The sequence below is a fragment of the Lissotriton vulgaris genome, chromosome 1_1 (genome assembly GCF_964263255.1).
Source record: "Lissotriton vulgaris chromosome 1_1, aLisVul1.2, whole genome shotgun sequence".
NCBI classification, from domain to species: domain Eukaryota; kingdom Metazoa; phylum Chordata; class Amphibia; order Caudata; family Salamandridae; genus Lissotriton; species Lissotriton vulgaris.
In genome coordinates this window covers 603,553,488-603,569,765 of record NC_141685.1, presented here as the reverse complement: position 1 = coordinate 603,569,765, position 16,278 = coordinate 603,553,488, and the positions used below count along the sequence as shown (strand labels likewise).

Genomic DNA, 16,278 nt, shown 5'->3' with positions numbered 1-16,278 from the left:
CGTCCAGGAGGGGCTCCCGGCCCCAATGTGTTACCAACAAAGATATATAAAGCTTCGACTCACAAGCGGGCAGCCCTTCTGGCCCCCCTATTCGAGACATGTAGAATGGGCGGACCCTTAAATGACTCATGGCGAGGTTCTTTCCTCGTCCCTATTCACAAAAAAGTTCACTGATCTAATCCCGATAACTACCGGATGATTGCACTCCTTGATGTCGATGGGAAGTCCTATGAAAGCGCCTTATTACATGAACTGGCTAGTTGGGCAGAAGACCGTATATGAATAGCTGTTATACAAACTGGCTTTCAAAAGGGCTGTCACATGGAGGACAATCTGGTTTGCTTTGCCCACATGATTGAGGTTATACTGTAAAAAAGGGAAAATTGCTGTTTTTGGGATTTATCGATTTCCAAAAGGCATTCGATAATGTTGTCTGCTCCAGGCTCTGGGAGAAATTGCACAAATGTGGTATTCCGCGGACTCTACTGAATGCCCTTATCGCTCTGTACTCCGATACTTGGGTTAAAATAAAACTCTCAGCTGGTTGGTGTACACCCACCAAAATCATGACCAACAGAGGCCTAAAGCAGGGATGCATTTAGGCCCCTCTACACTTTAATTTGTACCTCGCAGACTTACCGGAATGGCTGGCCCGCTCTCAAGCTTTCCCCCCAAGAATCGCATCTGTTAAAGTCCAGTCAATGCAATACGCAGATGATACGATTCTTCTTGACCAAACACGGGTGGGCCTTCAACGACTTTTTGATTCCTTGGCAACATATTGTGAAACTAATGCACTGAAAATTAATATCTCTAAAACAAGTTGGTTATAGTCTCAAGAAGTAGAGCAAAACAGCGCCCCTGGTATTTTGCTGGGAAATCTATTGACGTCGTCACCACATATAAATATCTTGGATTCTGGATAGACCACAGAGGGAGCCTGAATCCGCAAATCGCTGCAATGCAAAGGGTGGCTCGCAGCCTGGAGGGGGCCTTCCTACGAACCAAGAAAGCTCTCAATTCTCCAGACTTCTCCCTGCTAATTAGTGATAGATGCCAAATTACTATCTACTATAGCCTTCGGCGCCACTATTTTTAAAGACAAAATGTTCACTTGGTTGGACAGAATGCAATCAGCCTGTTTCCGCAGAATGTTTCATCTACCCAATTCGACCTCTCATGCCCAAATCCGTATGGAGTTCTGCTTGTTCTCACAACATTGGATTATGAAAGCAAGATTTATTGCCTACTGTGCAAAAACCAAAATGGCTCCGCTATCGACACTAAAGAGTTGCATCTGGTTACTATTAAATAACCCCAGCACTTCCTGGAATAAGTTTTTAACATTCTGCTTGGATGCATTAGAAGCTCATGATCTATGATCAAGCTCGCTGCCCATAGGGGTTGCCGCCAAAGGACTGACCAAACAGTCAAAGATAATACTCTCAGTGGAACACAATGCATTATCCGTGAAAAAATTATCACATGGCAGCTGGGCGTCAAAACTTTACGATCTAAAAACTTTACCACACTATCTGCCATTCTCCATGAAGTCATCAGTGAAACCCCAGTCAATGAGATTACGCTTTGGACTAATCCCCCTAGTGGCATACAAATATGGACAGAGGTACAAGGCAGATACGTCTGCTCAGTGCCGCTTTTGTTACAACGGGGAAGAAAACTTAACACATGTCTTGTGAATCTGTAGAACTTTACTTCCCCTACGAACTTTTTGGTTGCGCCCCATCTGGAGAATTCTTAAGGTGCGGACTTGCCAAGAAGCCTTAAAGGAATGTATGAAGGGGGTCTCAACTCAGATGGCCGCCCGATTCGTAACATTTTTCATTAAGATTAACTCAATTTTACCGGCAGATACCACCCATGAACCTCTGCTGTGTCCGCTATGAATTTTCTTTCTTTTTCTTTTAAACTGAGAGCAGAAAGTTCTTTTTTTATGTTCTTTTTTTTTGTATGAAATGCAATGATTTTAATTCATTGAGCAAATAAAGATCTATCTATCTATCTATCTATCTATCCATCCTTCCATCCTTCCAGGTTGCTGTTTCATGGTTCAAGGGATTCTGATATTTCCTATCTTAAAGATCGCATTACAACAGTGATGATGTCTGTAGAGATTTTCATTCATGTTCTTTACCTCCGCAGAATATACTGCAACGTACTTCAGTTATAGATCAATAGCAGTTTTGTTTGCTGCATTATTTATTGCCAGTAACTTTTCTGTTACTTCAACATAACCTTTACGTGTACCCAGGAGCGTACGCTGAGTTTGCACATTTTTGGAGTTCAGTCTCTGTCCTTCTGAGTCATTACCCAAGACGTTTTGTTGCATCGCTGCACCTGAGGTTTAAACCGAAGAGGGTCACTGAATTCCATTTGAATCAGACAGAGCTTTACAATTTTGAAATGAAGAATGCTTTGATGTATAGAAAAGATATGGCATGGTCCTTAAAGTCTGCTACACAGCTGTTTGTTTCCTATTGTCAAGCTAAACTGGGACAGGCTATTGCAAAATGGACAGTGAAATGGGTTAAATTCTCATATGAGAAAGAAAGCTAGCAGTTACATTAGTGGTTGATTACCCTTTTGATAATAAGAAAGGCAGCAGGGCTCTGCTTTATGGCTAAAACGCTGTTGGCAAAAGTCTACGAGACCTCCAGGATGAAGTCTTTGCAAAACCTCTGCAGATATCTTTGCGGATTCTGCTCTCCACTTTTTTCCCAGGTGTTATGTGCTTTATCTGTTCAGATATTATATAACTTTGAAATGCTGGAGACATCTGCTTTATTTGTAAATGTAGTTCTCCAGTATTGAACTTTGATAGATGCACATGCGTTAATTTTCTTACATGCCAAGCCAGGAATCCTCGAAATAAAATTATCAAGCAACCTGTTATGTTTTTAAATATAATGCCCACCAAACCGTTTCTTTCAACAGTCTGTGGATTTCATTTTTTCCCATACCTATCTGCCCTTTAGTAATCCCACTTCTCTACTCTTCGTGTTTAAAAAAAAAAAAATCTTTTTATTTAACCATTTCTAAGTACATATCGAATAAACAGCTAAAATCTATGCCGCATTCCACATACTAGGGCTTCTCGTTGTCACCATCATGGTTACAATAATCTGGGCATTGTTCCTAGAAGCATTATGATTACATATTGAGTGCATCGTCGTAAAACATCTGAATAACTGTCGACACCCACCTCTTCTCCTCCTAGAGCCCTTCCTAGGCCCTCATACACGAACTCCATTTGCCCCACACTTTATCAAATTTCAAAGGGAAGCCCTTGCTATGATAGACCACCCGGAATGTCTGGGCCAGGTTAACCATCTGGCCTCTAACAAAATTGTAACAGCTTGACTTTAGCCATAACCTGTACCACCTCCTCCCAGTAACTTTCAATGTGAAAAAAGGAGCCCACCATGTCTCAACCCCTGACAAGAAAGGGCCGTCTTGCACCAGCCAAGGCAATGTAGTAAAGACCTAGAGTAATGAAATCTGTGCAGTACCCGCAGTTGAATCATACAGAAGCGAGCCCTTACAGCTATTTCCCTAGGGTTCTAGATTGCCGCTGCCCAGTCATCCTCCTCAATAACTCGATGTCTCACTCCCATGCCTCTCGCAATGACCACAGTGGGTCAGGAAAGTTGTTCATTATTTTCATATAGATCAATGAGATCGCTCTCACTGACATTGGATCTTATAAATGTCGGTCCTCTAATGGTGAAGATTCTGGCATTTGTTCTCCGTTTGGAACACGCCATCGCATCACAGGTCCTATCTGCAGGTATTTAAACTGTTCTGTATCCCCTATTTCATATTCCTCCTGCAACTCCACGAAGGACAATTATTTGCCCACTCTCTAAATGTACCAGTAATGCTCAATACCTATCTGTCCTCATTTATGGAAGCCTGGCAACTTCCCAACTTCCCGCAGGACATCACTTTCCCATAACGGGGTCCTATCTGTCAGTTTGCCTTCTCAGCCCAAATGTTTAGTAGCCTCTCTCCATGCCCTAACCACCACCTGAGTGTCAGTTGACAATAGTCTTGCTTGTTGTTTGTTATACAGGACCAATGGGTAACCTCTGTCAACCATCCCACCCAGATCCTCTCGGTAAGCTGGATCTTCCATGTCCCCAAATACCCACTTGATCACTTTGGTCAGTTGTCCTTCCCAGTAATACACTTGAATGTCTGGAATCACCAGCTCTCCATGCACTCCTCGTTGAAGCTTACCTAGAGCGATCTGGGAACTGCCCCCATTCCACAGAAGTTTGTGTAATTCACTATTCGCCTTAAGAAAGAAATTGGGAGGCACCCTGTAGGGGGTATTTTGCAGGGTGTACAGCATGCAGGGAAGGGTCATCTTTGAAGAGCACTAGCCTCCCCGTGAGGGATACCCGAAGCGCCCGGCAATGAGTTGTGTCTTCCATAAGACGCTTTAACTGAGACATTAGGTTCCTCTCAATAAAGTATGAAGTGTCCTTGGTCACATATATACCCAAATATTGAAATTGGCGGGTTATCACAGGCGCCCTGCACCCAGGCGTTAAGGCTGGTCATCCCCACACCAGGGGAAAAATTAGAGACTTGTCCCAGATAGTCTGATAACTGAAGTAACTTTCCAAAAAGTGGAAAATGTGAAGAATTCTATGTATGGAAAGGGGTGGTTATGTACAACAGAATGTCATCAGCGTAGAGGTAGAGTCCACCTTCCCAGGCACCGCTTCCCCAGATCCCCCACAATAGCTGGTCTTGTCATATCCTAGTCGCTAACGGCTCCAGAGCCAAGGCGAAAATCATCAGAGAAAGTGGGTAACCCGGACTTGTTCACGTATGAAGTGTATTAGGGTGAGAATGTACTATATCAACCTGCACCCTTGCCATGGGTCATGATATAAGAATTTGATCCAGAGCAAACCCTGGGAACAGATCAAAGTCTGGATAGGGCAGCAAATAGGTATGGCCACTCCATGCAATTAAAGCCATTTGTGCATCTAATGAGCAGAACCGCATCCCCTGCCTGAGGGGGTCGCCGTTGTACTGAGAAGCCCGTAGAGGCGCCACAAGTTTAATCTGGTAACCCTGTGCGGCATAAACCCAGATTGATGCTGGTGAACAACTGTGGTGAGTACCTTCACTAATCTATTGGCCAGGGCTTTGGCCAGAACACTGGCTTCTAAATTGCCGACTGTAGGCAGCTTATTTTTCTTGAGTAGGACCACAATGGTGGCCATTCGTAAATCCTCTGGAGAGGCACCAGTTTATTTAGTCGAGAGAAACATATTTAGCATATATGGCGGCAATTTATCCTCTACACATTTGAAAAGCTCTACAGGTTGGCCATTATGCTATCTCATCAGTTGTCAAGTCATGTTCTAATTCTTCCCTGTCCTCTAGGGAGAGGGTTCTGAGAGAGATGTCATTCAAGAGTTCAGTACAGTCTTGTCCAGATCTGGTAGTCCTGGTAGAGTATTTTTGCTCATAGTACTCCTTAAAGACCTTCGCCATGGTTATTCATATGGTATGAGTCCATCCTGCTGAATCTAGAATGTTTCTCTTCGTATTTTTAAATGTGCACGTGCATTTATTTATTTTATTTTACTTATTTGTTGATATAGAGCTAGAATCGACCCCCAAAGGGTTATCTTTGCGCTTAAATGGAGGGTGTGAGGCAGCTCAAGCAAGGTTAACAGGAGCAAATAAGAGTGGTATTAAGGAGCTTCCTGAATTGCAGATGATCTAGACACTGTCTCAAGGATAGGGGAAGGTTGTTCCAGTAGAGGGGGCCGAGATGGAAAAGAGCTCTTTCTCCTAGTCTTGCTTTCCTTACTTGAGGCACCACCAACAGGTGTGTAGCACTCGAGTGGAGGGATCTCGGTAGAGCATAAGGCATGAATCTCTCGGAGAGATAAAAAGGACCCAAGTTGACCAGTGCCTTATGTATAGTGCAATAGATTTTAAACTTGACCCGTTGGCGGATGGGGAGCCAGTGCAGCTTCATAAGAGGGCGAGAGAGAGTCCTTGGGGGGAACATTAGGGACCAGCCGAGCCGCCGTATTCTGCAGTACCTGCAGTCTGCCAAGTGAAGCATCATTATCAGAAGCCAGCAGGCTGTTACAGTAATCCAGACAGTACAAGCGCCTGGACTAGGGTTTTCCAGGAGGAATCCGGGAGCAGAGGGAAAATTCGGCGAAGCAGGCCCATTACATGGAAACAGGACCCAGCTGTCTGAGCAGTGTGCTCCCTCAGAGTGAGTGCCTGATCCAGCTGGATACCCAGGTTTTTGACTGTCAACTTGGGAGAGGGATGGGGACCTAGATCGGTCGGCCACTAGTCAAATCGAAAGACTAACTGGGTATCGTAGGCATATGCTATGGGGATGAACTCATGTGTCCTCAAGAGATTGGCCAAGTGAGCAATATAGATGTTAAATAATGTATTCTATGGGGGCCGAACGATACAGGCCTAGGTTGACAATCTGGGAGCGATCAGATAGAAAGCTCCTCATCCATTGCAAGGCAGATTTTCTTAGCCCAACCTCTTCCAGTCTTTTAATCAAGATATTGTGGGAGACTGTGTTGAATGCCGCGGATAGGTCCAACAACACCAGAATCGTAGAATGACCCTTATCTAGGGTCATCCTGATGCTATCTTTGACCGCTAGTAATGCTGATTCGGTGCTGTGTTTGGGCCTAAAACCAGACTGAGAGGGATCTAGACATCCTGTTTGTTCGACAAAGTTGGTGAGGTGGGTGTTTACATGCTTTTCCATTCTTTTGCTCAGGAACCGGAGGAACGAAATAGGATGGAGGTTGGAATGGAGGTTGCATGAGAGTTTGGCAAGAACTACGCTCTTTGTCTTTTGTGCTTGGATTTTAAATACTTCTTTTCTGCATGTTTATATCTCGGATTGAAATCTTTGGAGCTTTTATTGTCAGACGGAGTTTATTGCTTTGAAGTTATAATGTACCACATTCTAGTATTTATTATTATTTATTTATTTAGAAGTTTTCTATAGTGCTGGCCACACCCGGGGGGTATCGGAGCGCTTTACAGTAGGTACAGAACCGTAAAACATAAGATACAGGATATAGTGGAAACATATTAACAGAGTCGGGCAAGTAAAAGAGCGGCACATTGTTTTTTCTGACATTTTTGCTTTCCAGGCTCTTCGGAGAATTAGAGCTCGAGCAGAGGTCGATGTTTAGTATTAGGCCCACGTTTATCCAATACCTACGGCGTGGTTGAGGAACAGGGTTTTAAGTTGCCTTTTGAATTTTACAAAGGCGGTAATGGTTCTGATGTGAGGGGAAATGGAGTTCCAGATTTTGGGGGCGCTTCCTGTGAAAGATCGATCTGCGTTTTTTTTCTTTCTAGTTTTAGGTGGGATGAGAAGAAGGGAGTTTGAGCTCCTCGGGTTCCTGGACTGGCCGGCTTTTATGAGTTTATTCACCAAGTACTCAGGGTTGCCTGTGTGAAGAGCTTTGTGGGTGAGGCCGGCTGTTCTGAAGCTAATCCGCATTTCCACTGGAAGCCACCTAAGTTCCTTGAGTGCAGGGGAGATATGATCGAATTTCTTGATACAGGTGATCATTCTGGCCACCGCATGTAGCTTTGTTTTGATGGGAGCCAGATGTGATTTTGGGATTCCTGCAAGGACTGCATTTCCATAATCCAGTCTTGACAGTACCAGAGATTGTGTGGCCTGTTTGAGATCATTGGGCGGAATGTAGTGTTTTATTTTGTTCAATAGTCTGAGGTTAAGGGACGCACTTTTGGCCGAGTTAATGTGTCTCGTCATGTTCAGTTTTGGGTCTAGAGTGATGCCTAGCGATTTGACAGAATCCGCAAGGGTGAGATTCCCATTGAGTGCATCAATGGCCTTGATCCATTCGGCAATTTGGGGGTTATCTTCCTTATTCGAGATGAGGAGTGTCTCCATCTTATCCTGATTTAGTTTCAGATGGTTGCTTGTCAGCCAGTGTTGGACATCTTTCAGGACATCGTTAAGTCTTTGTATGTCTTTGAGAGAGGTCGTTTCCAGATAGATCTGAGTGTCGTCAGCGTAGAGATGGAAGTGGATGTTGGATTTTCTGAGGAGTTTGGAGAGAGGTTCCATGTAGATGTTAAAGAGTTGTGGTGAAAGCACCGAGCCTTGAGGGACACCCCTGTTGACTTGCTGGAGGTCGGAAGTGAAGTTTTTGATTTTTATTTTTTGAGTGCGATTGTGAAGAAAGGAGGAGAACCATTTGAGGACTACCTCGCCCAGACCAGCTCTTTCTTGGAGAGCCCTTATGAGGAGTTTGTGATCAACAGTTTCGAAAGCTGCTGAGAGGTCCAGGAGAATGAGGAGGCAGCATTGGTCAGAGTCTAGTGATTCATGTATATCGTCGATGATGTTGAGAATCGCGGTTTCTGTGCTACAGCCTTTTCTGAAGCCAGATTGGTGGGGATCCAGGAGGTTGATGGAGTCAAGGTGCTGGGTTAGTTGAAGAAGTACACATTTTTCTAGAGTTTATGAGAGCAGGAAAAAGGATCGATAATGGTCTATAGTTGTTCAGATCTGTCTCATCAAGTCCGGGTTTTTTAAACAGGGGGTTGACTTGACCCATTTTGAGGCAGTCAGGAACAGCTCAGTTTTTCAGGGAGCTATTTATGATCGTGCTCCAGATCGGGGCTAAAGCGTGCTTCAAATTTTTGGTCAGTGGTGGAGGGATGGGGTCTAGGACATGGGCGGAGGGTTTGGAGGAGGAGATCAACAGGATTATCTCAGTTTCTTGCATAGGACGGAAACTGAGCCAGGCGGTGGGAGAAGGACCAGGAGCAAGATCAGGTGACCCAGCCGCGCTGACCTTCGTTTGGCATGTGTCGATGACGTCCAGTGAGAGTTCGATTTTTGTGATTTTATCATTGAAGAAATTCGCGAACTTGTCACACAGAATTTTCGACGCATGAACAGAGGAGGACGTGGGCGAGGAGGTTTGCTGTCTAATGATGCTACAAAGCTCCTTGGGTCTGTTTTTGGCACTGTCCAGTGCCGTGCGGAAAAACTGCATTTTTTTTTTGATGTGGCTTTTGTACTTCCTACGGGCTGATTTGAGTTGATCACAGAGAATACAGGAAGGATTATTTCTCCACTTTCTTTCTTTGGCTCTTCGTATTCTCCTTTCGGAGTTGAGTTCAGAGTTGAACCATGATCTGGATGGTATGGTTCTGCTCTTTTTGAGCTTTAGAGGAGCTATTATGTCAAGCATGGACACTAGCTTGGCATTGTAACAGTCAGTGAGGTCAGTGGTGGAGAGGTGATCAGTGGAGTCAGGGAGAAGTGAGCTTATCTGATCTTCGAGGACTCCCATGAGAACCTGAGAGAGGTTTCTCAACCATTAGGGAGGGTCTTACAGAGGAGGTTGAGAGAGAGTAGGTTGGTGTATGTGGAATAAGATCAAGTGGTGGTCTGACCAGTCGACGGGGAGTATGTGATTGATAGTGATTGTATTACTTTGACCGATGATGGAGTCCATGGTGGCTCCTTTGTAGTGCGTCTCCTCAGTGCAGTACTGGGTTAGGTTGTTGTCACAGAGGAGGCTGGATAGCGATTGGATTAACAGGTTGTTGGTCTCATTCCACCGTAGGTTCAGGTCACCAAGGATTAGGTTATTGGTATCACCGTGTACACCTTGAGCTATCAGGTCGGATAAGTGTTCTCCGAATGCCGCTGTTTTTCTAGGAGGATGATAGAGAAGATGACACAGTAAGGAACCATTATCTTTGGTCTTTATGTTGGTTGAGAGACATTCCAATGTGTCGTAGTCATAGGAGTTTATTTCTGTGATGGCCATGCTGTCTCTATGGATGATAGCTACCTCACCTCCTCGCTGGTCTTTTCTGTCTTTGTTGATGAGGGAGAAGCCAGGGGGTACGAGCATGTCTAGGCATGGTGGGGATATCTCATTGAGCCAGGTCTCTGTGAGGAACGCAATGTCAATGTCATGCGAGAGGATGGCCTCAGCTAGTTCCATTGCATGTAAAGAGGCTGACCTGCAGTTGATGAGCAAGCAGTTGGTGAAAAGCTCTGTAGAGCTGTGAGGATCAGGACAGCATTTAGAAGATTGTACCTATATTTGGGGATGCCTGTAATGAGGAAGGATACATAGTCAATCCTACACTGTATCAGTGTTTGGACCGCATTTCTTTAAAGTGAGTCAGAACTGAGGGCGGATTTAGGCTTTCAAGAAATGTCAAGTAGCTTTTTTCACTTGTTTTTGTCATGTGAGTTTAGGTTGTTGATCATCTATCGTGAAACCCAGGGAATTTTGATTGAAAGCAGTGTTTTTCAGAATATTCAACTGAATTTGAGGGAATATGGCTGGTTTGTATGGTGGAAAAGAGATGATCAGAGTTGACTGTTTTTTGAGGACTAAGGCTGAAGGGGGCAGGGAGGTGCTGTGACCTCTGATCTTGAATGATTTTCTTGAGGCAGGCTGGTGTGCAGCAATGGTGCTGTTTTGTGTTCTGCCTGAATCATGATCAGTAATCATGATCAGTAATCTGCCAGAAGATGATCTCTACAGTTAGTTTTTTAATTATGTTGGTTTGGATTGGTTGGTTACTTTGGCTAGGATTAATAGATATGTGATTTGAAGTTGCATGGGTGTCGGGACATCATCATGCCTGCTGTTGAGTAAAGTTTCTATTTTGACCGTTTTCTGGCATTCTGGTAGTATGATTTGCGCCTTGTAGCTATTTATTAGATATAACCAAAAGTGTTTTTCCAAAAGAGTTGTCATTTTGGCTTTCTTTGTTTACCAAGAAGGTTTGTGGAATAGATGACCTGTTTCAATTTAATTCGAATGACCTTTTTAGACACATGGTAACAACTATTTTTCTTTAATAAGTGAGGGTGCTGTAAGTGATCATGTGGTCGATTTTAATCTGGGCCACTTAATCATTGATGAAATATGCATCTTCTGGACAATTTGTAAATGGGATAAAAGAGGTTTAATTGAAGGAAGAATTTTTTGATGATTTGATCAAGTGAATATATGTTTGTAGAGCATTTGTTGGTGGACAACAGTTATGCGGTTGCTAAATTATTTAAGAAAGCTGTTAAGGCTGCCATCAAGATGATGAATGATCTTCAGAGTAGTGCCTCAGCGGGAAACATCCTTTACAATGCAACTTTTACCACGCAGTGCCTTTACCACGCAACTTTTACAACGCAAACCATTACAACGCATTGCGGTGGGGGGCGCTCTAGGATAGGGAATACGTTTAATTTACTATCCATCACCTTCCCTAGTGTCCATGGGGACTGGAGTTGCAATAGTAAATTAAACTATTAACTATCCAGCACCCCAAAGCGCTATGCGTTGTAAAGGTTTTCGTTGTAAAAACCGCGTTCTAAAGGCATGCGTGGTAAAAGCATGCGTTGTAATGTCATACATCCGCCTCAGCAGGAGGAAGGCTTTATCTCAATGAGCGAACATTTGAGGTTAGAAATGTTTGTGCTTGTTTGCACGTCAAGGCATGTTGCAATGAGGGCACTACTGTCACAGACTTGAATTTATGAACAAGGATGATGATGAAATAGTCTTTAGGTAAAAGAAGGTCTAAAATCTGGGATAAGACATAGAATACCTACACTGGAGTCAAAAGATGTCCGTACAGCTGGTGGATTTGATGGTGTTGGATGTTTATGCATCATGCCAAAGTGAAAATCAGTAGAAATTGGATCTGAAGTAGGTTTGTGTGCAATCTAGCAGTAATTCCAGTGTGTTTACAAGTAACTGATTCCAGGGTTATTTATTGGCTGGCTCAGTTTTTGGCTTGAAGTGGTGAGTTCTGAACAAACATGTTTTTGGGAGGAACAGTGTTACAGTACCAGCTGTGCTACCATGTAGCTTCAGTGGGGTGTAGGCTAACTGCATTTTCATCATTTACCAAAATACGCTGTCCTGTACAATCCCTGAACTCGGAGTTTGACTTTTTCGCTCATGAACATTTTGAAAGAGGATTGAGATTGCTTAGATATTGTATGAAGGGATTAATTTAGAGATTCAATTTTGAATTATGTCCTTTTGTAAAGACAATATGTGCTGCATCGTATCTACCAAGTTGTTCCTTAGATGTCTGATGCCATTGATGCTTGGATGTGTGTGTGTATGTGTGTTGTATTTGACAACAAAGGGTTTATAAAGACAGTTAAATAGAGTGTAGCTTTATTATTTAAGCAAATAATATTTTCATTTGAGAATTTGGTGGTAGCCTGAGAATGGGGATACACAGGCGAGCAGGCAGGTACATTTTATTTTCAAGTTGCAGTAACTTGACTTTACTTTCCTTTCCTTTTTATCAGACAGATCAATGATCTATCAACAAGTTTGCAGGAAATCAGAGACAATAGTGCCAAATCCAAAGAAGAGCTACTCAAAAAGATTAAAATTGCAAGTTCAGAAAATGAACAACTCAATGAAGAAAGTACAAGGTTAAAGGTAAGTGCTTTTCAATTAACACAATTCTGATTTGTTCAAAACCACTTATATTCGTAATGTCATTAGCTTCTTAAATTTTTTCATTTTCTCTCTTAATTTTAACATGCTTTTTAATTGGGCAATCAGTAAAAGTTAAAACTGGCAGTGAAAAAAAACTCCCAAAGTTGTTTTTCACTGTTGTACCGCTTATCTCTCCCATTAACTAACACTGGGTTGCCTTATTACATTTAATAAGTGCTAACTTTAGATTGGGGCCTGGTAAAAATGTTCTGTTCACTCAAAGGAATTGTAATTTACAATAATGGAAACGCCACTTTTAGAAAGCTCACTTGTTCTTATCCTAACCATTTGCGTCTTCTTACTCAGTTTGTGATTTTTCTTGAGTTGTCTTTTCACTGTATTACTGTATGTTTGCTGCATATATATTTTACACATTGTGTCTGAGTTAACCCCAACTGCTTTCGTGCCAGGCTGCCAGAGGGTTAAGCAAAGGTTAATTTTGTGACTTTTTTGCTTACATGAATGCATGTAGAGGGATTCAACCTATCAATAGTCCTTAAATTCGATGTAGGGTAGAGAGCTTTGCTTTTATCCATGTTGTTCCACCTAGAAAGAGGCAATGTTTTATTTTTAATGAGTGTAATGAAGTTTACCATGATAGAGACCTGGGTAACAGGTCATAATCTTGTCCTGTCTGTATATAAATTGCCATTAAGTAGACAGAATCACTGAATGAATTAGCTAGTTAATTTTATTATGGAGGATGGGGGGCGGGATCCGATGGAAGGGTCTAAAAACTGAAGCACCGAAAAATGTCCATCTGGTGGGAAGCACATGAGGTATTTATAAGTTCAGAGGTATAGAGTATTTTAGAAGAAGAGTTTCAGTCATGTACAGGAAAAAAAGATAAGATGTTTGAGTGTATCTGCTGTCTTAGGACCTTATTATAAGCTTGAAGCACAGGGTACGGTTACAAAACATCACGGAATTCCTTCCAACATAATACAAGTTGGATTAATAAGACAAAAATATTAAGAAGCATGTCAGACCTTAGTAATGTTTGAACCCATTATAATTGAAAACTTAAACGAGAATGAGGTACAGTCTGTTAGGTGCAAAATGCTTGTTTGGAGAGCATTTTCCTTTTCATAAGGATTTTCTTATTTGATTTACTTGGTTTTTTTTCTCAGTTTAAAATGTGGTCCAGGATCTTTCACGTCGGCGGGATTTGTCAGCCTATGAATTTCTAGATTCCTGTAGTAAAGAACTGATGTTACAAATTGCAAACTTTTTCTTGTACTTGAAAGCAATTGCAGCTTCCGAGCTGCCCACTGCCTGACTGCATGATTTGGGTCTCTTTCAAAGAAACTTGTTAAAACGTAAACATTTTAGCAGACCATCATACCATTTACCTACTTTTCTTTAAAACATTTTGTTTTTTTAGATAGTGCAAAGTGATCTGACAAGCAGTTCTGTGTTGCCTTAACTGAACGTTTAAAATAAAATGCTGTTAATTCCAATAGAAACGAATGAAAACAATTCTACTTATTAGACTGTGTGCAACTTTGCAGAGTGTTTTTCGGACTTTGTAAGCTTTGTGAAATTTGCAAAGTTGAAGTTAAAGAAAAATAGGTCTACCACAAGTTGTGTTGCAGAAAGTAATCCCAGCAAAATGTTTACAAATATATATATTTTTACAAAAATATTCCACTTGGCAAATGTTTACACATTTTTAATCTTCGCCCTGTGCAGTTTTCATTGATTTACATTTTGCCCTCCCAAAAAATCGATACATAACAAAATATTTTTCTTCTTTATTTGTTCAGTATCCTGACTCATTAAAATCTTCTTTCCTTCCAGCACAGTTTTTGAATGTTTGTTTTTCTCTGAACTTAATTATTAGTATTTGATTAATTTAGAAAAGGGACATTCTATTGAACTGCGCCTACATTTTATTTTGAGATGCAGGTTTCTGTTGGCAAGATGGAGGCGAATATTTTGTCTTATGAGAGTGAATATACAGATCTCCAAGAGAAATTGAAGCAAGAGAAAACCTTTGTTAAACAGTATGAGACGCAGGTATGATATGAAGTCACTTAAGTTGAATAACTGCCAACTCTGCAGCAAAACCAAGCTGTTGTCTAAAGTTTGTGAAAGACCAAGATTCATATGTCAAATATTGTACTATTATCAGTAATGCTCAATTGTGTTGATGGGCTTCAAAGTGGTCTGTCTGGGTGAAATCAGTTTATTACGCACACGTTTGTTATTCATTTGATGTATTTGAGCACTGCGGAATTTGAAACATTACTACAAATCAAGGGATCAAGTGTACATTTGATTTTCATGTACAAATTATTTCTGACATATACGTGCAATTGATTTTACAAACATAAAAACTTAAGGAGATTATTACCCTTGTTCAGATTAAAATTTTGAAATTGCATTTTTATTACATTTGTGAGCAAGAATTTTCAATTCTTTTAAGAATGCAGTGGTGAAGATTATGCAGTCTCCTCTTTGATTTATTAGTACAGCAGCCATGCAAGCAGAAACATTATAAAACACAGTTACCATAGACAAACTACAAAATCCAAAGTCCTAATACTTAAAACTATGAGGAACATCACTTGAGTGCCGAACCAGTGAAACTCATTCTTACTTCTGATCTGAAGCTGAGATAATAACCAACTCAACAACTGCACTATAACATTGGGGAGGATATTTTATAAATAGACTATCTGAAAGCAACACGTTAGTGATAGATTCCTTACCTTAGAATTACCCCCACGCATCAGACTGGATCTGGAAAGTTTTCGTCAGCAGTACCCCTGCAAGTCGGTAGGTGTCGCCGTGCGGCTCCACGTGCGTCGTTGGTGCTGGGATGACGTCGCTGGAGCAACTTAGACACGCCTACACGCTCTGAATTCAGTTCTTTCTTTTTCTGCGCCAGCAAGCGCAGATCCGGGAAGAGCAAGTACCCCCAATCACTTTTTGACTGAGTTTTTTGAGATTTTTTTATTTTATCTCCATTTTTCGGGTGTTAGACTCCTGGTACCGAGTAGGGATGCCCGGTTTTAAGTCCTGTGGAGTCTGTCGCCACATGATGTCGGTGACAGACCCCCACGACGTGTGTCTCTACTGCCTGGAGCACGATCATGACCCCAGGTCGTGCTTCGAATGTCGGGCCATAGCGCCGAAGACTTAGCGGGAGCGGTCCCGAACGTTGCTGGAAGCCTGGCAGTTGGCTCCGCGCCGCTTGTGGTCCCGGTCGAAGAGGAAGTCAAGGGACCGGTCGCGGAGCCATCATCACCATTCTTCGGGTTCCAAGTCTTGCACTCTGGGTCAGGTAAGTCTAGGCACTCGGAGAAGTCGAAGAAGCGTCCTCATTCTCTGACTTCCCCTCGCTGGTCGCACTACACGGTTGAGGGTGCGGGCGGTACCACCCCTGCGGCTCTGGCGGAGTCTGTCCAGTCGACCCCGGCCTACCCACCCTTTCCGGGTTCCAGGGTGACTCCGGCCCAGGTGCAAGAGTTTCTTGCAGCCATGGCTGCCCTTTTTGGGCCGTCGGCCCCGCCTTTCTGCCTTCGTGCCTCGTGGGCCCGACTGGGGGTCCTCTCCCATTGCTGCCGGCGACTTCGGTCCCGGTGTCGCAGGACCCCCTTTTATCCATACCTGGATCCTGGTCGGCGCTGGTTGACCTTACAACTCCTCCGCCGGCATCGACTCCCACTGTACTGCCTGTGAGGTCGTCTGGTTC

General features: G+C 42.7%; 1 protein-coding gene across 7 annotated transcripts in view; it reads left to right on the top strand.

Moving 5' to 3' along the window:
• The window catches only part of ODF2L (outer dense fiber of sperm tails 2 like), a 319,588-nt gene that overhangs the window by 147,722 nt on the left and 155,588 nt on the right, over window positions 1-16,278 (top strand). For 6 of the 7 annotated variants that reach the window (XM_086954112.1, XM_086954108.1, XM_086954099.1 and 3 more), the window contains exons 9-10: window positions 12,383-12,518; window positions 14,487-14,597. In XM_086954112.1, the coding sequence (XP_086810238.1) occupies window positions 12,383-12,518; window positions 14,487-14,597 (247 nt within the window). Of the gene's footprint in view, window positions 1-12,382; window positions 12,519-14,480; window positions 14,598-16,278 lie in introns of all 7 variants that reach the window. The other variant, XM_086954101.1, reaches the window with a different exon arrangement.